Genomic DNA, 25,721 nt, shown 5'->3' on the forward strand with positions numbered 1-25,721 from the left:
GCAGTGGATCAACTTAGGCCCATGAGCTATAGTTGGCTGATCTCTGATATAGTCTGTGTGGTTAGAGCGGGGAAGGTATTTTTATACCAGCAAAAATGTTATGCTTTCTCCACAAGCCTGGTATAAAAATTGGGAATGCGCTGCAGATGCCGCTTGGTAGAAAGCTGTTTTATTAAGGTTTCTGAAAATTAGACTTGCCAACACAAACATTAACCTTCGCTCCGTTATTCAGATGTTACATTTAAATTTTTACCCAGACCTGGGAACTGAGTAAAATTATAATGATGATAGACACAGGGCCCTTGAACTCTTTCGTTTGGCTGTTTTGAAAGGTCGTTGTCTTCATGTTAATTGGGAGCCAGGAACATTCTGCTTCAGCTGCTTGTTGGGAAGGCATTATCATTAGGGAAATGATCTAATCAAGAGTTTGCATGGGAGGTGGGGTGTGGACCTGGAGGCTAGGAAACCTGAGAGGTTGAATTACAGGGACACCCAACCGATAATTATAATAAACTTCTCCCTAGGGTTGAATGCAAAGCTTGGAACCTGTCAGTTTTCACATTGGAATTATTATACTCAACCAATGACAGTGTATTTGGTGATACATCAACATTTTCATTCTGAATGAGTGCTAATTGGGTATTTTAGTGCTTGAAATTATTTGTTACCGAAAACACTGACACAGCCTAACATTCTCTGCTTTTTATAATTCTGTAGCACCTATAAAATTTCTTTCTCTAGATTTAATTGCTCTATACAAAATATGTACATCAATTAATCAGAGCTGTAATTATTAGACTCCACAGTTGGCCGGGCATAGTGGTTCATGCCTGCAATCTTAGAACTTTGGGAGGCTGAGGCAGGGGGATCACTTGAGCCCAGAAGTTGGAGACCAGCCTGAACAACATAGTAAGACCCTGTTTCTACAAATAATTTTTTGAAATTATACCGGAGTGGAGGTGTGCGTCTGTGGTCCCAGCTACTCGGGAGGCTGAGGTGGGAGGATCGCTTGAGCCCAGAAGGCCGAGGCTGGAGTGAGCTATGATGGCACCACTGCACTCCAGTATGGGGAAACCCTGTCTCAAAAAATAGAAAATAGACTCCATGGTATCCTGACGGTTAAGTCTGCCTAAATCAGCCAATTCACAAGTCAGGTGGTTCTGAAAGGGGCTCTTCGGAATTATAAACTTCAATTTTAACACCAAAAATTACCTCCCTTCCTCTTTCTGCTCCCAACTCCTTAGAACAAATTTGAGTTGAGTGTCTGCCAGCCCAGGGCTGTTCTAGGTGCTGGGGGCCAACAGAACAGACAAGGGTTCCAAATCCAGGAACCCTGGCTTTCTTCCAGCAGACTTTTATTATAATGTGTCCATTTGCTTACTAGAGAGAATTTCTTCTGTGTGTCAGTTTTTTATTGTAAATTTTGAGGCTTACTCTTGAGTTCTCCACCTGAAATCAAATTTGGCTTTGTCTTTTCTTAAAAATTATTTTATTATGGCAAAACATACATAATATAAAATTTGCCATTTTAACCACTTCCATTTATTTTTATTTATTTATTTTTTGTTTGTTTTGAGACAGGGGTCTCACTGTCACCCAGGCTAGAATGCAGTGGTGTGATCTCAGCTCACCGCAACCTCTGCCTCCCAGGTTCAAGTGATTCTCTTGCCTCAGCCTCCCTAGTAGCTAGGACAACAGGCGTGCACCACCATGCCCAGCTAATTTTTGTATTTTTTGGTAGAGACATGGTTTTACCATGTTGACCAGGCTGGTCTCGAACTCCTGACTGCAGGTGATCCGTCTGCCTCAGTCTCCCAAAGCGCTGGGATTACAGGCGTGAGCCACTGTGCCTGGCCCCATTTTAACCACTTTTAAGTGTACAGTTCTACAGCACTAATCCATCAGATTGTTGTACAACCATCACCACTACCCATTTCCAGAACATTTTCATCTTTCCTAGCTGAAACTCTGTGCCCATTAAACACTAACTCCATTCTCACCACTCCCCAGCCCCAGCACCCACCATACTACATTTTTGGACAAGGGGACAGGGTTTCACTCTGTCACCCAAGCTTGGAGTACAGTGATGCAATCATAGCGCACTACAGCCTCAACCTTCCAGGCTCAAGCAATCCTCCCACCTCAGCCTCCCAAGTGGCTGGGACTGTAGGCACGCACCACCTCGCTGGGCTAATTTTTGTATTTTCTGTAGAGGCAGAATTTCACCATGTTACACAGTCTGGTCTCAAACTCCTGGGCTCAAGCAATCCTCCTGTCTTGGTCTCCCAAAGTTCTGGGATTACAGATATGAGCCACTGCACCTGGCCCACTATTCTACCTTCTGTTTCTATGAATTTGACTACTCTGGGGATTTCATATACGTGGAATTATACGGTAGGTGCCCTTTTGTGACTGGCTTATCTCAGTTTGCATAATGTCTTCAAGATTCATCAGAAACTTTACATTTTTAAAAAGTTTTTTCAATGAAAATTTTTAGTTTTAATTCAATCAGGTTAAAGTTTATATCTCAAGAATGAACAGTGTTCCTCATTCCTTCTTAAAATATTTTAAAAATGTTTTTTGAACCCCCAAATGGCATTTTCATTTTGTTTTCTTCTTAGCAAAAAAATAAAAAAAAAAAGGTCTTATTGGTTGAAAACCCTTGAATATTACAGTCTAACTAGGAGAACCAAAGTGCATTCTTTGCATGGGGGTCAGGAACTATTTTAAGAATAAACTCTGCTTTACTTTCTAAAGTAAATGAGAAATTGCTAACTTTAAACATGTATTTTTCTTTTTTTCTTTTTCGAGAAGGAGTCTCATTCTGTAGCCTAGGCTGGAGTGCAATGGTGCAATCTTGGTTCACTGTAACCTCTGCCTCCTGGGTTCAAGCGATTCTCCTGCCTCAGCCTCCCCAGTAGCTGAGACTATAGGCACGTGCCACCACACCCGGCTAATATTTTTATTTTTAGTAGAGACAGGGTTGCACCATGTTGGCCAGACTGGTCTGGAACTCCTGACCTCAGGTGATCTGCCCGCCTCAGCCTCCCAAAGTGCTGGGGTTATTGGAATGAGCCACCATGCCCCGCCAAAACATGTATTTTTGAGGTTAGGTTTAGAGAAAGATGCATCATAATATTCTTAATTTTTCAGTGCATTAAAGAAAAGATGAATAGGAAAGGAAATAAATAACATCCCAACTGGGGGATCCTGTGTTTTAAGAAAATGTGTAGACTTTTCACCACGCAATCCTCATACAATCTTGATCTTATATTAATTAGCGTATTTCCCCTATGTGAGGAAATCTGTAATGCCCTTCCTCTGTGATGGGCTGCCTTGCTTTGAAAGGAGCCGCTCTGAAGAATGACAGCAGCAGGTGTTCTGAGAGAAAGTAGTGAGATGGACAGAGCTGTGAATACTAACTGCAGAGACCAAGTCTCCAGACACAGGACCAGCGGGGGAAATTCTCCTGCTGGCTGCCATTCCTTGGTTCTGTTGTCAGTAATGACAGGTCACAAGCCTCGCCTCTCCTGCCTACTAGATGGTTCATTTTGGCCGAGCGCAGTGGCTCACGCCTATAATCCCAGCGCTTTGGGAGGCCAAGGCCTCCCAAATGTATAAACGCTCATACATTACTGGTATATAAATTGGTAAAACCATTTGGTAATATACCTATTAAGGCTAAACATGTGTATGCCCTATGATCCAGGTGTCAAAAGACATGTATAAGAATGTAGCCGGGCACCGTGGCTCACGCCTGTAACCCCAACACTTTGGGAGGCCGAGGCGGGTGGATCATGAGGTCAGGAGTTCAAGACCAGCCTGGCCAATATGGCGAAACCCCATCTCTACTAAAAATAAAAAAATTAGCTGGGCATGGTGGCGTGCACCTGTAGTCCCAGCTACTCAGGAACTGAGGCAGGAGAATCACTTGAACCTGGGAGGTGGAGGTTGCCGTGAGCCGAGATCAGGCCACTGCCCTCCAGCCTGGGCAACATGAGTGAGACTCTGTCTCAAAAAAAAAAAAAAAAAAAAAAAGGTTCATTTTAATGTAACTTAATTGACTGTAGAGTTTGGAATATGAAGGGATAGGATCGTATTAATGAGTGTTGTGTTCATGTATTACATCATGCTGTACCCACAGAAACAGGTCCTAAGAAATGTTATTCTCTAACAATGCACATTCATGATGTGGCTCACCCAGGGCACCAAAACCCTGCTGGCCATAGCAGGTAGGGTCCACTTATCCCCGGCATCACCTGGGACGTCATATGGACATGTTCTTTTACTTGGTTCTTCATGAAAAGCACAAAAGCATAACTTGAGAAGGATTGAACTTACATTAGAATGAGATTTTTATGTATTTTTATAATATCGTCATCTTAAGCAAAATTAAATGTTATAAACGATATATGGTGGACCTCTGATGTTCATGTGTGTTTTTCAACTCACCGAAGAATGCTAAAAATTAATCTTAAATATACAACATTACAGCAACAATAATAATAAAATATACTTGCTCAGTATGGGTCTTGTGTCCTCCAGCATTGTCTAGAATTTTCCAGATTTTTCAGGAGGACTGTCTCGTCTCATAATGTCTATGAATGTATATCACTCCAGAACTGCCTTTTTTCTCTGCTTAGACAGTTGTATCTTTCTCTGTATTGAGTATTCTTTGGTGAGTTTGCTCAGTGCCTCTTTTTTTAAAATTTTTTATGTTCACTTTAAGTTCCTGGGTACATGTGCAGGATGTGCAGGTTTGTTACGTAGGTAAATGTGTGCAATGGTGGTTTGCTGCACCTATCAACTCATCACCTAGGTATTAAGCCCAGCATGCATTAGCCATTTTTCCTAATCCTCTCCTTCTCCCTTCCCCACCCACCAACAGGCCTCAGTGTGTGTTGTTCCCCTCCCTGTGTCCGTGTGTTCTCATCGTTTGGCTGCCAATTATAAGTGAGAACATGCGGTGTCTGGTTTTCTGTTCCTGTGTTAGTTTGCTGAGGATGATGGCTTCTAGCTTCATCCATGTCCCTGCAAAGGACATGATCTCATTTCTTTTTATGGCTGCATAGCATTTCATGGTGTACATATACCACCTTTTCTTTAATCCAGTCCATCATTGATGGACATTTGGGTTGATTCCATATCTTTCCTATTGTGAATAGTGCTGCAATGTACATATGCGTGAGTGTCTTTGTAATAGAATGATTTATATTCCTTTGCATATATACCCAGTAATGAGATTGCTGGGTTAAATGGCATTTCTGGTTCTAGATCTTTAAGGAATTTCCACAAGCTTGGTGTCTCTTCTGTGTTTTCCTATAGCCCACAGGATGGCACGGGTGCTGTTTCACTCATGATGGCATTCCCCATTGGTAGGAAATACGCATGTTATATGCTACAAAATCCATGGAACACTCACCAACGGCACAGAAGTTGTCTTTTTACCTGCTTAACAGCCGGTATCATCCAAAGTTTGATATGGCAGACACATACTTTATTCTGTTAGCTACAAATATTTATTCTGGTACAGGATGTGTTTAAAGGCATAGGCAAAGGCCACATTATACAGGTAAGGAGCTTGGATTTTATTTTAAGTGGAATAGAAAGAAATTGAAGTCTTTTAGACAGAGGAATGAAATGATCTGCCTTATATTTGAAGATGAACCTGGCCACTAGAATATAGAGGGGCTAGCAGAAGCGGGTATAAGCAGAGAGACTAATTACAAAGGCACTGTAAGAGTCTACGCAGTAGAGGTGAGTGACTTGACTAGTGTTATGGTAGTGGAGTGGGAAGAGTGAGCCTTGATATTTTCATAGACATAAATATCAAAGCAACATCATCTTCATGTGCCAGGCCCTGTGCTAGGTCTTGGGGATTCAACAGTGACAGAAGCAACACAAATCCCTGCCTTCATGAAGCTTTCATATTAGCAGCAAGGGTTAAACCATAAATAAATACATAAGTACATATATGGTGCACCAGAAGGTTGGGGAGATATTAAGCAGAGAAGAGGAATACAGAGTAGCTGATAGAGTGCCATTTTTTTTTTTGAAACAGAGTCTTGCTCTATTGCCCAGGCTGGAGTGCAGTGGCGCAATCTTGACTCACTACAACCTCCGCCTCCCACTTTCAAGCGATTCTCCCGCCTCAGCCTCCAGGGTAGCTAGGATTATAGACACGCACAACCACGCCCAACTGATTTTTGTATTTTTAGTAGAGATGGGGTTTCACTATGTTGGTCAGGCTGGTCTCAAACTCCTGACCTCAGGTGATCTTCCCACCTCGGCCTTTCAAAGTTCTGGGATTACAGGCGTGAGCCACCATGCCTGGCCACAGAGTGCTGTTTAAAATGCCACAGTTATTTATGTAAAATCTATGATCTTTCACCTTTTTAGGGGAAAGTAAAAAGTACATCCAGAAGCAAGGTTATCAGGGCCAAAGAGGCACCGTGTTCCCAAGGAACCTGCAGTCACTGGTAGAGTCAGTACTTAGACTCCCGAAGATCAATAGGACTGGCATCTGGTGTCTAGGCCATATCGTCACGATCTGTGGTCATGCTTTGAGGGCAACTTGAATATTTTTCATGATAAAAATATAGTGTACCTCTTTTTCTCTAACTGAAAAACAATTTCCAAGTAATGGCTGTGTATATTTCATGAAAAATTGTCAGAGAAATCAAGAGTGGAGAAAGGTATCGCAAGTCTCTCATAGAAAATGACCTAGAAATTTTCCTTTTAAATGTCTCTTTTTAAAGTAATATGAATATGGTTGGCCAGGCGCAGTGGCTCATGACTGTAATGGTAGCAGTTTGGGAAGCCAATGGGGGTAGAGCGCTTGAGCTCAAGACTTCGAGACTACCCTGGGCAACGTGGTGAAACCCTGTCTCTCCAAAAAAAAGGAAAAAAAATTAGCTGGGCATGATGCTGCACACTTGGAATCCCAGCTACTTGGGAGGCTGAGGTGGGAAGATCACTTGAGCTGGAAGGTGGAGGTTGCAGCGAGCTGAGATGATGCCACTGTACTACAGCCTGGGTGACAGAGTGAGACCCTGTCTCAAAACAAAAATCAAAAAAACCCACAAAACCAAAAATAAAGTAATATGAATATGGTAAAAAAAAAAAAAATCAAGCATTACAAGAGGTTACCCAGTACAAAGTTAAGTCCCTCCCATCTCTGGCTGCAGGTTCCTCAGTTTTCTTCCCCACAAGCAACCACAGTGACCAGGTTCTTGGTGTCACTCTGGCATTGTGGTTCTCAACCTTGGCTGAAGAGTAGAATCACATGCAGAGCTTTGAAAAGAACAGTTGCCGGCTGGGCACGGTGGATCACACCTGTAATCCCAGCACTTTGGGAGGCCGAGGTGGGTGGATCATCTGAGGTCAGGAGTTCGAGACCAGCCTGGCAAACCTGGTGAAACCCCATCTCTACTAAAAATACAAAAAAAAATTAGCTGGGCATGGTGATGGCCACATGTAATCCCAGGTACTCGGAAGGCTGAGGCAGGAGAATCATTTGAACCCGGGAGGCAGAGGTTGCAGTGAGCCGAGATTACGCCACTGCACTCCAGCCCAGGCAAGAGAGAGACTCTAAGAAAAAAAAAAAAAAAAAAAAAAAAAAACGGTTGCCTTATCCCACCTCCAGAGGCTCTAGTTAAATTGCTTTTGAATATGCAGTAGAGATTTATAATACCCCCCCCACCCCCCACAGGTTTTAAAAATGTGCAGCCACTTAAATGTTCTAGAGCTAGCCTACATACTCATAAATGTATGCATTCTTTAAAATGCACTTATCAAAAAATTAGCTGGGCATGGTGGCAGGCGCCTATAATCCCAGCTATTAGGGAGGCTGAGGCAGGAGAATCGCTTGAACTCAGGTGAGCCGAGATAGTGCCACTGCACTCCAGCCTGGGTGACAAGAGCAAAACTCGATCTCAAAAAAAAAAAAAAAAATTATTCAAATAACAGCAAAACAGTATATTTCTACCAATGATAGCAAAAAACTCTCTGATGGTTTTTTCTTTTTCTGATGCTTTTTTCTTTTTCACCTGTAAAATATATCTTGGAGATTATTTCACATTAGCATGTATCGCTAGAGATAACTTGTTTTTTTAAATGTCCAAATGATATGCCATCATATGGATGCAACATAATTTTATCAGTCCCCTACTGATAGACAGTTATGTTATTCAGAGTAATCTGTTAACACAAATAATGCCATAACAAATATTCTTATATATGCATCCTTATGTACATATTTGTACATATCTATAAAAGTCCCAGAATCAGAATTAGCATTATGGATCAAAGGTAAGTTTTCAGTTTTGATAAATTCTACCAAATTTTATCCATAAGGGGCAATGTGTGAGAGGACCACACTAACAGTGTATTTGCTTTGCTTGTAATCTTTGCCAATAAAAATTAAAACTAGTGTTGTCTTTGATTTTGCCCCATTTTAACATCAGGACTAAACTTAGGCATTTTCCATTAGCTTAAAACCATTTATTTTTCTTTGAATATCTCTCCTTCCCCTGCTTTTCTGGCCTATTTTTCTAGTGGGTTGTTGGTGTTTTTCTTATTGATTATAAGACGTATTAATATATGAAGGCATCAAACTTTTGTCATCAGCATATGATGACATATTCTGTATATATCATCAGTATATGAGCAACTTTACTGTTGTTCTTTTATTTATGATTCTTTTTTTTTTTTTTTTGAGATGGAGTCTCGCTCCATCACCTAGGCTGGAGTGCAGTGGCGTGATCTTGGCTCACTGCAAGCTCCTCCTCCCAGGTTTACACCATTTTCCTGCCTCAGCCTCCCGAGTAGCTGGGACTACAGGCGCCCGCTGCCACGCCCGGCTAATTTTTTTGTATTTTTTTTTGGTAGAGGCGGGGTTTCACCGTGTTAGCCAGGATGGTCTCGATCTCCTGACCTCGTGATCTGCCCGTCTTGGCCTCCCAAAGTCCTGGGATTACAGGCGTGAGCCACTGCGCCCTGCCTTTATTTATGATTTTTAATCTGATGTAGTAAAATGTATAGCTTTTATGTTTTGGAGTGTTTCAAGTATCAGTTGGTAAGAGAGCCAGGTACTGGAAGCTGTTGGAGAACAGAGAATATGTCATCTATATTCTTAGATCCTCAGTGCCCAGCACATGGTAGATAATTGTTGACAGAATGGTTGGATGTAAATGTGATGATGATGAAGGATCATGAAAGTTGATCCCAGGTGTTCATCCAGAAGAAATTAAGGCAGTAACAGTATTATCATCATTTAATTCCCTTCGTAATTAAACGCTCCAGTGTATAATAACAGTGTATAATACTTCTGGTATAAACTGGAAGTACTGAGTTTCAGAAGGCAGATCCAGCTGAGTCGTCTCAGAGCTGTCATCTTGATCACTAAGCTCTTGCTCCTTAGAAGCTTGAAGATCCTCCACCCCTTCCCATTGATCCTTCTGCCTGGGAATGTTGTTCCCTTACCTGTTTCTATGACTGTTTCCTGACAGCTGCAAAACACAGCCTAAATATCTATTTCCCTTTAGAAGCTTCTTCTGAGTCCCATCTTCATCTGCCTGCCATCTTCCCTCATAGCGCCCCATGCCTTTCCTTTATAGTAGTTATCAAAACTGTCATAAAATAATGTTTTGTGTTACTGCCTCTGTGATGTGTCTCCCTCACTCGACTGGGAACCCCAGTCATTTCTTCTTCCTTCATGTCCACTGGGAGTGCTCTGGGATTGGGGAACAGAGGTAAACAAAACAAGCTCCCTGCCCTCCTATGAGTATCACATTCTACTGTATATATGTGTTGGGACAAGAAGATAGTAATAAGACTGATTGTGCATCATATCCAGTGATGGTCATTTAAATGAAGCAGAAAAGCCAGTAGGTGCGTTTTTGGTTTGGAGTATCTGAGTCAGGTATGTGTCTTAATAGTAGAAGGATCTAGCACATCACATACCATATGCATATACTACCAGGCTGTGAGACTGTGGTCACCCTCGTGCAAGTCAACAGGCAGCTGTCAGCATAGTCACCAAGCCATTTCTTTCTCTCTTTTTTTTTTTAGAGACAGGCTCTCATTCTGTCACTCAGGCTGGGGTGCAGTGGTACAATCAAGGCTCACTGGAGACTTCACCTCCCAGACTCAAGTGATCCTCCCACCTCAGCCTCCCAAGTAGCTGGGACTACAGGTGTGTGCTACCATGCCCAGCTAATTTTTAAATTTTTTGTACAGATGGGGTCTCGTTATGTTGTCCACGTTGGTCTCAAACTGCCGAGCTCAAGCAATCCTCCTGCCTCGGCCTCCCAATATGCTGGGATTATAGGCGTGAGCCACTGCACCTGGCCCAAGCCATTTCTCATCCTTACCAAACTGTCTTCTTACCGAACTGTCAGGCCATTTTTGCCCTGCTTGATGGAAGTTTTGCTATCATTAAAGTCCATTACACCTTCAAATGCAAAATAGAGCAGGTATTTTCATGCAACAAAATATGCTTTTTCATTTGCAAGCCAAGAAATAGGATATAAACTACTTTTGACCAATGGTATATGCCCAGTATTTTATTAAATGTTCTGAACATAGTCTAGATTTTCTAATATTAATATTATATATGAGTGGCACATTTCCAGCTAAATAATCTAAAATTTACAGCCTTTTTAAAACACAGAGGTGAATGAACCAGATTGTCTCTAGTTCTGAAATCACCTCCTGAAGGTGGGTTTGCTGCCTAAGGGATGCATTAACTCTATTAGGTCCCTAGGGTACTTTCCAGTGCTTTATTTCTGAATACTCCACACCACTGGCATTTTTCCAGACAAATCCCGGATGGTGTAGCCTGTTTTTTTAATATTAAGTCTCCCTGAACCAAAGTCATATCTTTCCGGAAGGTTAGACTTTTAGAACAGTATATTAATATTTTACTACCAAATTACTGAGTCATTTTGGCCTGCTTAAGTACCTAACCTAGTACCAACAAATTATTTAAGCAATCATAGGAGAAAAATCCAGTATTTCAGGTAGACACTTAAATAATCATTTCTATGCGTTATACACAGAGAAATTTACTTCATAATCATAAAATTTTATGTCTAAGTACTTTTAATTATTTTCTTACCTGTCATGATTCCCATAGCAACCTTTACTTTGTTCTACTGTTTTTAATGTGCATAAAGAGGCTATCAGGAGACCTGCTCCTTGCCTCCCTTCCCCATATGCAAACAACTATGAAGGTCAAATCAATCAATTACAGAAAATGAGTATGTATAAATCATCTCTTTTGCAACATCAAAAATATTTTCAGGCTACTTTGTGAGAAATTTCAATTGCAATAGGAAGGGCCTCTTATTCACAAACATAGGAACATTACAGGAAAAGAATTTAACTGAACTCCCAACATTTTTGAGAAAATGGAATCCAACCTTATCTCTTCTGTTACTGTTTTTGTTTTTTTTTTGAGATGGGAGTCTCACTCTGTCACCCGGGCTGGATTACAGTGGCAGGATCAGCTCACTATAGCCTTGAACTCCTGAGCTCAGGAAATCCTCCTGCCTCAGCTTCCCAAGTAGCTAGGACTGCAGGTGTGTGCCACCATGCCTGGCTCATTTTTTAAATTTTTTGTAGAGACAGGGTCTCCCTATGTTGCAAAGGCAGGTCTTGAACTCCTGGGCTCATGCAATCCTCCCACCTGGGCCTCCCAGAGTGCTGGGATTACAGGCGTGGGTCACTGTGCCTTGCCTCTGTTACTTGTTTTACAGACATGAATGTATGTATATATAGAAATGATTCAGTTTTGGTTTTGTTGTTGTTTTCTGGTTTTATCAAATAGTCATCATAAACATTTGCCTGTAATCATCTTTAGTCTTTGTAACTATCTTTAAGGTTATCTAATAGTCTACTAAGTATGTGAACCATAATTTTAAAATTTTTTTAAACTAGTTCCCAGAAGTGAAATTATTAGCCTAGGTACATCTAAATGCATGTCTAGATACACACAGAAAGTAAATTTTCTTCCCGAAGAGTTGCATGAAAGCCAAAAACTATCAACAAGGTGTGAAAGTATCAATGTAAGTGTGTCCCCCTGACATTGTGAATTGGGACTTTGCAAAGAGCATTGGTTTCATGATGGAAAATGGTATTGTGTTTAATTTAATGAGGTTGAACATCTTTTCCAGATGCTTATGGCTAATTGATTTTTTGGTGAATTTTCTATTCATATCCTTTATTTATATCAATTCATTTCTTACTGTTTTACTTATCAATTAGTGTGCCTTTTATATATGCAAAGAAAATGTTACATAGTAAAATATTTAAGGACTGAAGCCATATCTCTTTTCACAGGTGTGTAGTTCCCTGGAGAACACATAAGTTAGCTATTCATTCATGCCTGTAGATTAATTGTTCATTGCCACCTGGGAGAACTCACCTTGGAAGGAAAGAGCCCAGATTCATTTGTTTGATTGTTTCGCTGCTCAAGAAAAGGCCTGGCACTTGGATGTACCGTCTTTTGACATGGCCTTTCTTTTTTTTTTTTTTTTTTTTTATTATACTTTAGGGTTTTAGGGTACATGTGCACAATGTGCAGGTTTGTTACATATGTATCCATGTGCCATGTTGATTTCCTGCACCCATTAACTCGTCATTTAGCATTAGGTGTATCTCCTAATGCTGTCCCTCCCCCCTCCCCGCACCCCACAACAGTCCCCGGAGCGTGATGTTCCCCTTCCTGTGTCCATGAGTTCTCATTGTTCAATTCCCACCTATGAGTGAGAACATGCGGTGTTTGGTTTTTTGTCCTTGCGATAGTTTACTGAGAATGATGGTTTCCAGTTTCATCCATGTCCCTACAAAGGACACGAACTCATCATTTTTTATGGCTGCATAGTATTCCATGGTGTATATGTGCTACATTTTCTTAATCCAGTCTATCGTTGTTGGACATTTGGGTTGGTTCCAACTCTTTGCTATTGTGAATAGTGCCGCAATAAACATACGTGTGCATGTGTCTTTATAGCAGCATGATTTATAGTCCTTTGGGTATATACCCAGTAATGGGATGGCTGGGTCAAATGGTATTTCTAGTTCGAGATCCCTGAGGAATCGCCACACTGACTTCCACAATGGTTGAACTAGTTTACAGTCCCACCAACAGTGTAAAAGTGTTCCTATTTCTCCACATCCTCTCCAGCACCTGTTGTTTCCTGATTTTTTAATGATGGCCATTCTAACTGGTGTGAGATGGTATCTCACTGTGGTTTTGATTTGCATTTCTCTGATGGACATGGCCTTTCTTTTTTTGAGACGGAGTCTCGCTCCTTCGCCCAGGCTGGAGTGCAGTGGCACGATCTTGGCTCACTGCAACCTCCACCTCCCGAGTTCAAGTGATTCTTCTGCGTTAGCCTCCCGAGTAGCTGGGACTACAGGCACCCGCCACCCACCACCATGCCTGGCTAATTATTGTATTTTTAGTAGAGACGGGGTTTCACCATATTGGCCAGGCTGGTCTTGAACACCTGACCTTGTGATCCGCCCACCTTGGCCTCCCAAAGTGCTGGGATTACAAGCGTAAGCCACGGGGCCCGGCCAACATGGTCTTTCTTTGGTAGTAGAAAGCCTATTAAGATATTCTAGAGTTTTATTTGTCCAGTTATTCAGTTGCATTCCTTTATATTACCCAACATCGCTTGAAGAAATATCTTCTACCTGTACTGGCTTGATTTTTTGAAACATTCTGAATTATTATATGTATAGTCACATTTTCTGCTGTAAATTTGAAGTCCACCTCTATAGGAGTGTCAGGGGTAGTGCATAAGAAGTAAATCAACAATCACTCACACAATATGTTATATTTACAATATATTCGCAACCATCTGTAAGAAAATTTGCAAGAGAGTTCTTTCTAGTAGCTTGAATTTAGTACACTCATTTTACAAATGAGAGAACTAGCCAGGGAATTATTTACATGCCTTGCCTTTGGCTATGCAATGAGTCACTGGTACTTTTAGGATTGGAACTTTAAGTTCCAGGAATGAAGAAGTAGAATTAATGGGAAAAGAAGCTTCACAAAAAATAAGTTGTAATCATATTTTCAGAACATAAAGTCTCCCTTAGATTCACTGGAAAAAGGATGCTAAACAAATTTCAAGTACAATGACTGTTTTTGGAGTGCCTTGCTTTTTATGAAACATGGTTATTTAATCAATTGGCCTATAGTTGACATTTGCACGAAGTTACTTAAGTTGGCATTTGTGGAGGTTTGTGATAAAACACTGGGGATAGCTTCAAGCTGAAGCCTTTGTTTTATTCTTTATTCATTATAAATATTTATCATCCGTTCATCATGGAAAGTCACATTTCTGTTTGTGTTTTTTAATTAAGGAAGAGACATGAGCACATTTAGGAATGTTTAAGAATGTTTAGGAATGCTAAAATGGATTGGGAGAGCTCTCTTGTAGACTGGGAGAGCTTTAAACTATAGGATGTAAGAGAGAAGAGGTTTTCTCTCTTTCAGTCCTTATTCATTCATTCAACAAATGTTTGTTGAGCGTGCATTCCATGCCTGGCACTATTCCAGGCACTTGGGATATAGGAGTAAGTGAAACATTTAAAAAAATCCACCCTCGTGGGTGTTATATCCTAATCAAGGGAGACATATACTAAACAATATTGTAAGTAAATTATATGTTAGAAGGTAAAAACACTAATAGGCTGGGTGTGGTGGCTCACACCTGTCATCCCAGCAGTTTGGGAGGACGAGGCACATGGATCTCTTGAGTCCAGGAGTTCGAGACCAGCCTGGGCAACATGGTGAAACTCCATCTCTACAGAAAATACGAAAAATTAGCTTGGCATGGTGGTGCGCACCTATAGTCCCAGCTACTCAGGAGGCTGAAGTGGGTGGATCCCTTGAGCTCGGGAGGCAGAGGTTGCAGTGAGCCAAGATTGTGCCACTGTACTCCAGCCTGAGTGACAGAGTAAGACCCTGTCAAAAAAAAAAAAAAGAAGGTAAAAGCACTATTTTTTAAAAAGTAGAACAGGGTAAGTGAGATTGGAAATACTGCTGCAAGGCAGTGGGGGTTACAATTTGAAATTGGATGGTTGCAGAAGACCTCATTGAGAAAGATTTGGAGCAAAGACTTAGAGGAGGTGATAGAGTTACAAGGGTAGAAATCTAGGGGAGGAGAGTGTCTGGTGCCTCTGAGGAACATCAAGGGGCCCAACAAGGTTAGAGCAGAAAGGAGGGAGGGCGAGGTGGCAGGGAGAGGGTGTAGAAAGCAGTGGAAGAGGAAGTTACTAACAAAGGAGACTTAGAAGGAACAGCCAATGGGAAAAGAGATCAAGAGGGAGTGGTTTCTTGGAAGTCAAGTTGAGAAAATGAAGAGAGGACAGGGGATCATCAGTGATGTTAAAGGCTGCTGATTGCTGGAGTAAGATGAGCACTGAGAATCAGCCATCAGTGTAGCCTTAGAGACATCATTGATGACCTTGATGAGCAGTTTTAGTGGAGTGGTAGGAGGAATAGGAGGAAGTATATTTAAGAGAGAACAGGAAGAGAAGAATTAGAGGGAGCAGAGCCAACTTTTTCTATGCATTTTTTTTTCTGCAAAGGAGGGGGGAAAATGGACAAGAGCTGGCAGAGAAAATGGAGTCAAGGAAAGGTTTTCTTAGGAAGAGAGAAATAATCACGTGAGTTTGCTGATTCGAATGATTCAATAGAAAAACCCTAAGTGTAGTGACATCCATGCAGTTTCTGGAGTACCTGTAACCAGCATGAATTTCTATACCAAAAATTCCCTACATACAATTTATTCACTCCTTTTCTCCCATTTAATTGAATTTTCTGCAGCTATGTATTGAGACAGTTCAACTGTCCCAAGCCACTATTTTTCTGCTCTCTGCCTACTTGTTTTCAATTTCGTAACTGATAAGGTAGTTTGTATATAAAAAATTATATTAGCATGAAAAAATTCTTGTCATTGGCTGGACACAGTGGCTCACACCTGTAATCCCAGCACTTTGGGAGGCCAAGGCAGGTAGATCCCCTGGGTTCAGGAGTTCAAGACCAGCCTGACCAACATGGTGAAACCCCGTCTCTACTAAAAATACAAAAATTAGCCAGGCATGGTGGCGGGCACCTGTAATCCCAACTACTCAGGAGGCTGAGGCAGGAGAATCACTTGAACCCAGGAAGCAGAGGTTGCAGTGAGCCAAGATCACCCCATTGTATTCCAGCCTGGGTGACAGTGTAAGACTCCATCTCAAAAAAAAAAAAAGAAAAAAGAAAAAAGAAAAAAAAATCATGTCATCTATCATCATCAGTAGATATATATTAAAGGCCTAGAACATTTTCCCAGCACACACATACACATACTGTTCTAATTTTTTAAAAATTATTTAGCCTATGACTGAAATCCAAAACTCAAAATAATATCAAAATTTCCCCTCTAATTTTATCTTTTTCAAAATGGTTCTTTTGGACAATGTCAAATTTTGCAAATATTGAGCAGAGGCTCTTCTATAAACTGTAAACAGCCATCATACCCTCACGTTAAGGAATAATTTGGTGGTGACAGCATTTTGATATGTTCGTTTTTAAAAAAATGAAAGTCACATCTCTGAACTTTTTGTCTACTATTTGTACTTTATAGTAACTTCAGCCTCAGTACTGAAAACCAGCAACTGTTCCTTTTGAACTGAAAGAAGACACTTAAATCCTAGCCAGTTTCAGGCAGGATGAGCTGCCAACCAGACTACTGAAGGCCAGCTTGCCAAAGTTCTATTCATTTTCAGCGAAGAGAGAAAAACTTAAATAGCTGGTGTCTTGGATCCTATTGTTTTCCGATTCTAATCTACTTTCCCTTGTAGATAAGTAATGAATGCTTCGTGATGCTGAGATACTCTGAAGTGAGGAAAATTTCAGAGGAGCAGCCAAGTCTTTCCACAAAACAGCATTTTATTAATGAATGTAAAATGAACCCTCGGTGTACTTTCATTGTGCCTTTTTGGAAAGATCAAATTTGAATTTTTTTTTTTTTTCCAAGTAGGAGTCTCACTCTGTCACCAGGCTGAAGTGCAACGGCATGATCTTCGGCTTACTGCAACCTCTGCCTCCCAGGTTCAGGCAATTCTTCTGCCTCAGCCTCCCGAGTAGCTGAGATTACAAGCGCCCACCACCATGCCTGGCTAATCTTTGTATTTTTAGTAGAGACAGGGTTTCACCATATTGGCCAGGCTGGTCTCCTGGCCAGGATGGTCTTGAACTCCTGACCTGGTGATCTGCCTGCCTCGGCCTCCCAAAGTGCTGGGATTACACCATGAGTCACTGCGCCTGGCCCAAATTTGAAAATTTATAAAGATGTGTGTGAGAGAGAGCGAGCGAGCATGCCTAAAGCTTAGCAAAGACATAGCTAAGCATTACGAAACTATCACGATGCCTTTATGATCGTTAGAAATGGCTATACCTATGACCAACAAACAGAAAAAAAATATGCTTTTGATGAACAAAAACATCAGATGCATGTAGGAATTTGTCCTAGCTTTTCTTTTTATGAGCAGATGCATACATGGCACTTGAAATTTGACTGCTAAAAGTTTACTTCTAACTCTGTGGATCCAAATTGTTATACTCATTTTACAAAGGGAGGAATTAGCCAGGGAGTTATTTGTATGACTTGCATTTGGCTACGCAATGAGTCTCCTGCTTCGTAGCCTTGCTCAGGTAGCTTCTCTATGTCTCAGTTTTCTCATCAGTAAAAATGAAGATAATAGAAATTACATTAGGTAATACTTGTGAATCGGCACAGTGCCTGACACAGTGTAAGCATTTATGAAATATTTGCAATTATTATCATTAATAAGATGTATTAAAATGTGCATAGCCTGATCTTAATTGATTATCCTCATTATGAGTATAATATAGAACAATCTTCAAAACACACTCTTTTAGCCTCTAAGTAATTGTGCTGGACTGAGAAGGAAGAAAATACAAGAACTCTGTTTATATTCTCAGGAGACATCATGTTTCCAGTAACGTGGAGTTTGCTAACAACAACTTAAATGTAACTCTTAATTAAGGAACTCACACAGGCTGAAGGAGTTTTTCGGGGAGGTAATCCCATGTCGATGGAGTCTCACATGTGTATTCCAGGAGTGCCTGAGTATATATCACATGTAGAGTGAGAGAAAGAAGAGAGAGAGAGAGACTGAGCAAGTTTAAATAAATCTTACTAAAAATTAATGTTAGCGTGTTAGATACACTGACCTCTTTTCAATTCCTCAGACATGCAAGCATTTCTTGTACACAAGGCCTTTGCATATGCTGTTCTTTCTGCCCGGATATCCCTCTTCTCAATGCGTTGCAGGGCTGAGTTTTTTCTTTCATCATTTAGATTTCAGCTTAGTGTCATCACAGACTGTCATCTTATTACTCTAACTAAAATACCATCCCTCCCACCATTTTATTATCTCAGCTTTTTTTCTTGTTTCTCATAGCCGTTATTTTTCTGGTGCCTTTTTAAAAAAATCATTCTTCTTCACTGAGATATTAAGTTTCATGACAGAAAGCTTTAATCCTTTTTACAGTCCTGTTTTCAGTATTTAGCTTACAGTTACAGCACAGAGTTTCAAAGTAATAAGTACTCAATAATTGCATGTGGTTTGGGGAGTTGTTAAATAAAATTTAATCTCTTCATTAGTACATCCTGTAGCTATATGTTTATAAATTTTCATGTTGTCTTCAGAAAATTGAAATTGACATTTTGGCTTTTACAGGATCATAAAAGTATCACACAGGGATGACCTTGCAGCGATGTATTGCTATCACTTCTGTTACTATTTGGACACTCAGCTAAATGATAGGTCAATCGCATTTGAGATTTTCATCATCGTATGAATTTGAATAATTACATGACAATTTGCAAACTAAGGTATACAATGTTTATGCAACTGTACCTCATCTTGGCACGCTATGTCATTTTTCAATGTTTAGAGTCAGGATCTCTCATCAGTATATGGTTGATGATTTTATTGTTATTATTTTGAGACAGGGTCTCCCTCTGTCGCCCAAGCTGGAGTACAGTGTTGTATTCTATGCTTACTGCAGCCTCTGCCTCCTAGGTTCGAGTGATTCTCCTGCCTCAGCCTCCCGAGTAGCTGGGACCACAGGCGCCTGCCACCATGCCCGGCTAATTTTTGTATTTTTAGTAGAGATGGGGTTTCACTATGTTGCCCCGGCTGGTCTTGAACTCCTGGCCTCAAGTGATCTGCCTGCCTCTGCCTCCCAAAGTGCTGGGATTACAGGCATGAGCCAGCACGCAGCCCATAGTTTTTGATTTTATTTATGAAGAAACCAGTAAAGCAGAGAATAGCAATTCAGATTTCTTACATCTACATTGCACCAGAGAACAGAAGGTAATTCTAAACTGTGAAAAGAGGTGACAACACCATGAAAAATGAAAGAATTATCTCCCTTCCCCCACAGACAATACAAGATAGAACCCTTTCCCCTTGGTCCTGGCCCTCTGAAGTCTATCCCATTTTGACTGATGATTGAGACGGAGTCTCACTCTGTTGCCAGGCTGGAGGGCAGTGGCACAATCTCGGCTCACTGCAACCTCCACCTCCTGGGTTCAAGCGATTCTCCTGTCTCAACCTCCCGAATAGCTGGGATTATATGCATGTGCCACCACGCCTGGCTAATTTTTGTATTTTTAGTAGAGACAGCTTTTCACCATGTTGGTCAGGCTGGTCTCGAACTCCTGACCTCAGGTGATCCATCCACCTCGGCTTCCCAAAGTGCCGGGATTACAGGTGTGAGCCACTGTGCCTGGCCCCATTTTGCTTTATTTTAAAATATGTGGGCCTGACCAGTAGGCAATGAATTTGCCATTGGGTCAGCATCATCCTATGCGTGAGGAGGTGGTCTAAAATCTTGAGGATTTTGATGAGTTATAGCTTTGTCTAGAATCAGACTGGGCTTTGGATTCATAAAAAGTTGAGTTTGCTCAAGAACATGGCTTTAAGGCTTCATATAAAGATTTCCTACAGAAAGAGAAGACACAATTTGGGATCCAAGATGCCGCTATGAAATAGGCTTACAGCTCTTATCTTTTGGGCTTTAAAAGAGAAAAATACAAGAATGCTCCAAAATACTGATGCTGAAAATATAGATGACTGTGAAACAGCAGAGTACAGCATCAAAACAGCAAACTATATAAATTTTTTAAAGTATTAAAGAAAAAGGGTGGCCAGGCATAGTGGCTCAAGCCAGTAATCCCAGCACTTTGGTAGGCCGAGGTGGGCAGATCACCTGAGGTCGGGAGTTCAAGACCAGACTGGCCAACATGGCAAAACCATGTCTCTACTGAAAATACAAAAATTAGCTGGGTATGGTGGTGCATGCCTGTAATTTCAGCTACTCTGGAGGCTGAGGCAGGAGAATCACGTGAACCTAGAAGACAGAGGTTACAGTGAGCCGAGATTGAGCCACTGCACTCTAGCCTGGGCAACAGAGTGAGACTATCTCAAAAAAAAAAAAAAAAAAAAGAAAAAAGAAAGGGTGACACTTTCTCGTGTGAACATTAGACATAAAAGTGTAAAAAGAATGAAACCCCGTCTCTACTAAAAATACAAAAATTAGCTGGGTGTGGTGGTGCACATCTGTAATCCCAGCTACTCAGGAGGCTGAGGCAGGAGAATTGCTTGGAGCCAGGAGATGGAGGTTGCAGTGAGCTGAGATCACACCATTGCACTCTAGCCTGGGCAACAGAGCGAAAGCAGGACTCCGTCTCAAAAACAAAACAAAACAAAACAAAACAAAAAAAGTGGAAAAAGAAATTGAAGAGTAGATAAAAGCATAAATTAATCCAATTATATGCAATTTTCCTGTGAGCAATGAACTCACAAAGTGAGAGCTCTGAGGATAAAAGGTGATGATCCTGGGAGGAATTATTAATACACAGTAGTACAAGTTACATTTTTAGAAATGTCCAAATAGAAATGCAGGTATTAAGATGTAGAAAAGGAAATCTGGGTAGCTGAAATGTGATGCACTGACAAGGACAAATACTGCAAAACACCAGCTAATCACGTTGTAAGAGCCCTACAGATCAAGGGTACATTTTGTAATGAACCTATTCCGGAGTTATGGAAACGACCGCCAGCTGTTCCCGACTGAAGACTACTTGAGGCACGATGACCCAGAAAGTCCATATGTTTCCAAAGGTAAAAGCTTAATTAGATATATCACTTCTAACTGCATAAATCCACACTCCCAGAAGAAAGGAGATTAACTGTAAGGCATATGTCAGGAGGGTGACTTTCAAACATGCAACAGCTTCAGAGACTGAAACATGCTACTATTTCACTGTGGCTGTCTTTGGATGGGAGACTTTCAGGGGATCGTTATTTGTGTCTCTTTCAATGCTGGGTGCATATAACTTCTATAATGAAAAATATTTTGAGGCCGGGTGAGGTGGCTCACACCTGTAATCCCAACACTTTGGGAGGCTGAGGCAGGAGGATTGCTTGAGCCCAGGAGTTTGAGACCAGCCAGCCTGGGCAACATAGTGAGACCCATCTCTACAAAAAATAATTTAAAAATTAGCTAGGAATGGGGGCACATTCTTGTATTTCCTGCTGCTTGGGAGACTGAAGCGGGAGGATCACTTTTGCCCAGGAGGTCAAGACTGCAGTGAGCCGTGATTGCATCACTGCACTCTATCAAGCCTGGGTGACAGTGAGACTTTGTCTCAAAAAAAAAAAAAATTGTTTGTGTGTGAAAGTATATACTGTCAGAGATACAAGGAATGAAGGTAATCCAGCTCTTTCTATGCTTCTATGAACTACTCTAAAGATCAATTGGTAGTCATATCCTATATTATAAAATAGTCAAGCCATTGCCAAAAGTCATTGAAGAGACTTCTGTTTTTAACTGCTATTTAAACCTGGAAGGAGGTCTCAAAGTGACTATGCAATGTAAAACCTCCATCTGAATATTAGCAAAGGACTTTTTATATCTTATTTTATTTGGAAGGGAATGAGACCGCACAAAATTATGTGTGGGTGTTGTGTGGCCCTCTCTTTATGTACTTCCTGTCATTGCTGGGTTCTTCCTGATAGAAGCTTTGTCTTTTCATTGAGGTGTGACCTGAACCTGCAGTGGGGTGATTGGGTCTAACATGGCCAGACTGGTGACATTGGGGACAGGGGCCCCTTATGGGGTATAATTACGCTTCCTGGTAATTTTCTAGTGTGCTACTACTACTGTAAGAAGCCCTCTAGGAAGATCAGGAATCCCCTACCAGGTGTGTCTGTGTTGACACACTCATTTCTCCCTTGTAAATTTGCTTGAACAAAGAGTTTGCAATGCATTTTTATCCCCCATGCATTTTACATTCACATCATAACAATAGGTGATCTATTAATTTACGTCAAGATACTACAATTGAGGTACAGTTGATCCCTAACTTTCATTCTGAAACGTCTATTCTATGTATTTTCTAGTATTTGGGTCTTGAAGATTATATTAGTGCAGAGTGTCAGGTGGGGAGGGAGGAAGACTTTTTGAGATAGGGTCTCACTATGTTGCCCAGGCTGGTCTCGAACTCATGGGCTCAAGTAATCCTCCCACTTTGGCCTCCCAAAGTCCTAGGGTTACAGTCGTGAGCCACTGCAGCCAGCTGTGGTTCTCAAGTATTCTTAAGAACACTTTTTTTTTCATTTTTATTTGTACAAAATATTCTCCCACCACACTCAAACAAATGCAGTTTAGACTACAATGAGAGCATTTTGTTTGTCAAGAAAACAAAGTGTATATTTCTTCATAAGTAAACTTTTAAAATGTAATTTCATTAGTACAGGGAATTAATAACTTTAGTGTCTTTCCTTCTTCAGCCTCACTCACCTCATCTACAAGCAGAGTTGGGACTCGATTATTCTGTGAATTTTAACTCCATGTAATAAATTAACCAAGCTTTGAAATTTCTTTGTAAGTATGGTTATAACAATTCACACTGCTGTTTATGCCAGTGGCTTTATTTCAAATGGTAGTTTCTCAGTTGGAGAAGCAGTTCGAAGTCATTTTGAGCTCCGTTAAACTCATTGCTTTATAGAGCTGTGATTACTTTCGTGTCCTAATTAAATGGCCACGTCTCTCTCGCGCATCTTGTTTGGAAAGTCACAAGCAATAAAGACCTGTGTTATATTATGACTGACGAGCATTATTTGATTTTTGCTATGCAATATTGCATATGATATTTACTACCTGTGAACCTCCTTGTGGCATAGGACACCCTTTCTGGAGCAGGTAATGGAAAGGGATTATTAAAGGAAACGATCTCATGCTTTGTTTTTGAGAGGTTTCATCTGAAACAAAAACAGACTCACATACCACGAGCCCGATTACTATAGAACCGAAGAGACCTTTCCAGCTGTTTACACTTCGGATGTAAAATGGCAATTTGACATAGACTAACAGTGTGATGTGAGCATCTGCGTAAAAAGGCGACATATGGAGCATGCCCAGTGTGGGAGTGCGTTCTCCTCCCTCCGCCTCCCCCCTCCCCCTCGAGATCTCCAAAGATAAGGCTTGAACTTTGCACTTGCAAATGTCACTGCATACGTTTTTGCACTAGTTTTTTTTTTTTTTTTTTTCCTGCGATTCTTTTACAACTAATTTCCTTTAACAATTTGAGCGCAGGGAAGAGAATGTTTAGGGTTATGAGATGCATTAAGTTTAGAACGAGTTGATGCTCGGCTTTTGAATGCACTTGTCTTCTTTATTTTTAAAGCAATATAAAGCACTCGAGTGTGTGTTTTCAGCCCCTCCTGAAATGGGAAAATAAGAATCTCCCTGGATGGGAGTCCTCTGGGGCAGGGAGTGAAAGCCCCGGAGGCAGAAAGGGACGGAGAACAGGGGCTTGCCCAGAGCATGGATAGGAAAGGAGCTGGGGTTCTCCGGGTCTCAGCGCGCACTGCGAACCTGTGCCCGGGGCTGCAGCTGCGGACGATAAAGGCGCTGTCTGGCTCATGAAGGCCACCTGGATCAGGCTTCTGAAAAGAGCCAAGGGAGGAAGGCTGAAGAATTCTGATATCTGTGTAAGCGCAAGGGCTTTCGTTGGGGGGAGAGGTTATTTTGTCTCTGCTTTTCTGTTGTTGCAGTGAGTGCAGGTAGACAGGGTGGTTTGATTTGGTTAATCGGATCATGATTGCAGGAGAGGGAAGCTGGAGAGGTTCCTCTTGTTTTTTGAGCTCCTTTCCCTACGTTGTGATTAATTGCCAGATGAGCTGTCCCAGGCAGATGTTTTGTGTAGACGGCTTTTTTATTAAATCTAGGTAAAGGTATTTTAAAATGTGTTGCCGGAAGATGGAGTGAAGTTAGCTGCTAGTGTCTTACACTTTTATCAGAGAAAATAGCAGGTGTATAAAAAGGTAAACAAGGATTCTTCAGATTAAAGTGGGAATCATGTTATGGTAGTGACATTTTGGAGAGTTCAAGTTTATAATTCAGACTTTCTTTCATGTTTTTATTAGGCTTAATGTCCTCCTAGTTTTAAATACCTGCTTTAGCATGTAGATTGTTCTTGAAGCTATCCTTGAAACCCATCGTTGTCCTTCAGTTCTGCACTGCACCATCAAGCTGTTTAATTATAAAACCAACTTGTTCTGGCTTCCAGGAAGGATGGTTTTTCTGGAACATAAAGCTTGGGAAGGAATGGCAACTCAGTAGACGCAACTATTCTATTGAATGTCTGCAAACCAGAGCATGGTTTTCTAGATAGGTTGCTGCAAAATGAATTATTTTCTCCTCTTTTCAGGAACGTACAGAACAATCCGGGAAGCTAACTGCTGTGTCGATGAGACTTTTCCAATGCAAACATCATAGATTGAATCTACTTTAAAATGTACATTTTCCTCTCCAGGGTTCGGCAGACTCCTACACTAGCCGTCCATCCGATTCCGATGTATCTCTGGAGGAGGACCGGGAGGCAGTGCGCAGAGAAGCGGAGCGGCAGGCCCAGGCACAGTTGGAAAAAGCAAAGGTAAAATCTTTTCCTCCCTGCCAAGATCTTTCTTTGCAAGTTGTGCTGTGCCCCTGATAGACCACCTGTGGGAGTTTCCACTAAAGCTTGTTTGATCTGTTAGGGCGTTTCATTGTCTGGTTTTAGAAAGGTACTAAAAATGAAGCCTGGTTTCTTCCCTTGGTAGAAAAAGGAAGTGTGGTGTATAAGACTGGTCTTCTATGTTATTTTATAATCCAAGCAACTCGTTTCTGTAGGTGGATGGCTTATTTGGACACATACAAAAGGATCCCTGAGTTTGCCAAGAGGAAAAACTGCACCTTATCTCAACACGTTTTACTTCATTTCCCCAGTAAACTATATCTCTGTTAAGAAAAAAAAAAAACCAGACTGACTTCAAGCTACTGTTTATTTTCTTAGACTTGAACAGTTTTTCTCCTGAATTTTACTTCACAGGTGTTTTATATTAGTATCCTCTTATTTTCAAAATGGATTACATTATGCTTTTCCGAAAGCAACAGAGGATTTTATTGATTTTTAAAAGTTTCTTCTCTTAGAACATGTTCTTCTCCATCCCATCTTAAGAAAGTGTGTATATATGGAGGGGAGACTGCAAAGCAGCTATGAAATAGATAGTTAACAGGATTTATCTCAGGCTGTGCCTCATTTCACTCATTGCAATGATTTGAATTCTTTTTCCCA

The 25,721-nt window shown here is 41.0% G+C and overlaps 1 protein-coding gene across 8 annotated transcripts in view; it reads left to right on the forward strand.

Moving 5' to 3' along the window:
* CACNB2 (calcium voltage-gated channel auxiliary subunit beta 2) overlaps positions 1 to 25,721 on the forward strand; it is a 403,231-nt gene that overhangs the window by 241,638 nt on the left and 135,872 nt on the right. For 6 of the 8 annotated variants that reach the window (XM_055296693.2, XM_055296695.2, XM_055296694.2 and 3 more), the window contains one exon: positions 24,921 to 25,040. In XM_055296693.2, the coding sequence (XP_055152668.2) occupies positions 24,921 to 25,040 (120 nt within the window). Of the gene's footprint in view, positions 1 to 23,567; positions 24,097 to 24,920; positions 25,041 to 25,721 lie in introns of those variants that run through there. The other 2 variants (XM_055296696.2, XM_055296699.2) reach the window with 1 other exon arrangement.

The sequence above is a fragment of the Symphalangus syndactylus genome, chromosome 10 (genome assembly GCF_028878055.3).
Source record: "Symphalangus syndactylus isolate Jambi chromosome 10, NHGRI_mSymSyn1-v2.1_pri, whole genome shotgun sequence".
Taxonomy (NCBI): domain Eukaryota; kingdom Metazoa; phylum Chordata; class Mammalia; order Primates; family Hylobatidae; genus Symphalangus; species Symphalangus syndactylus.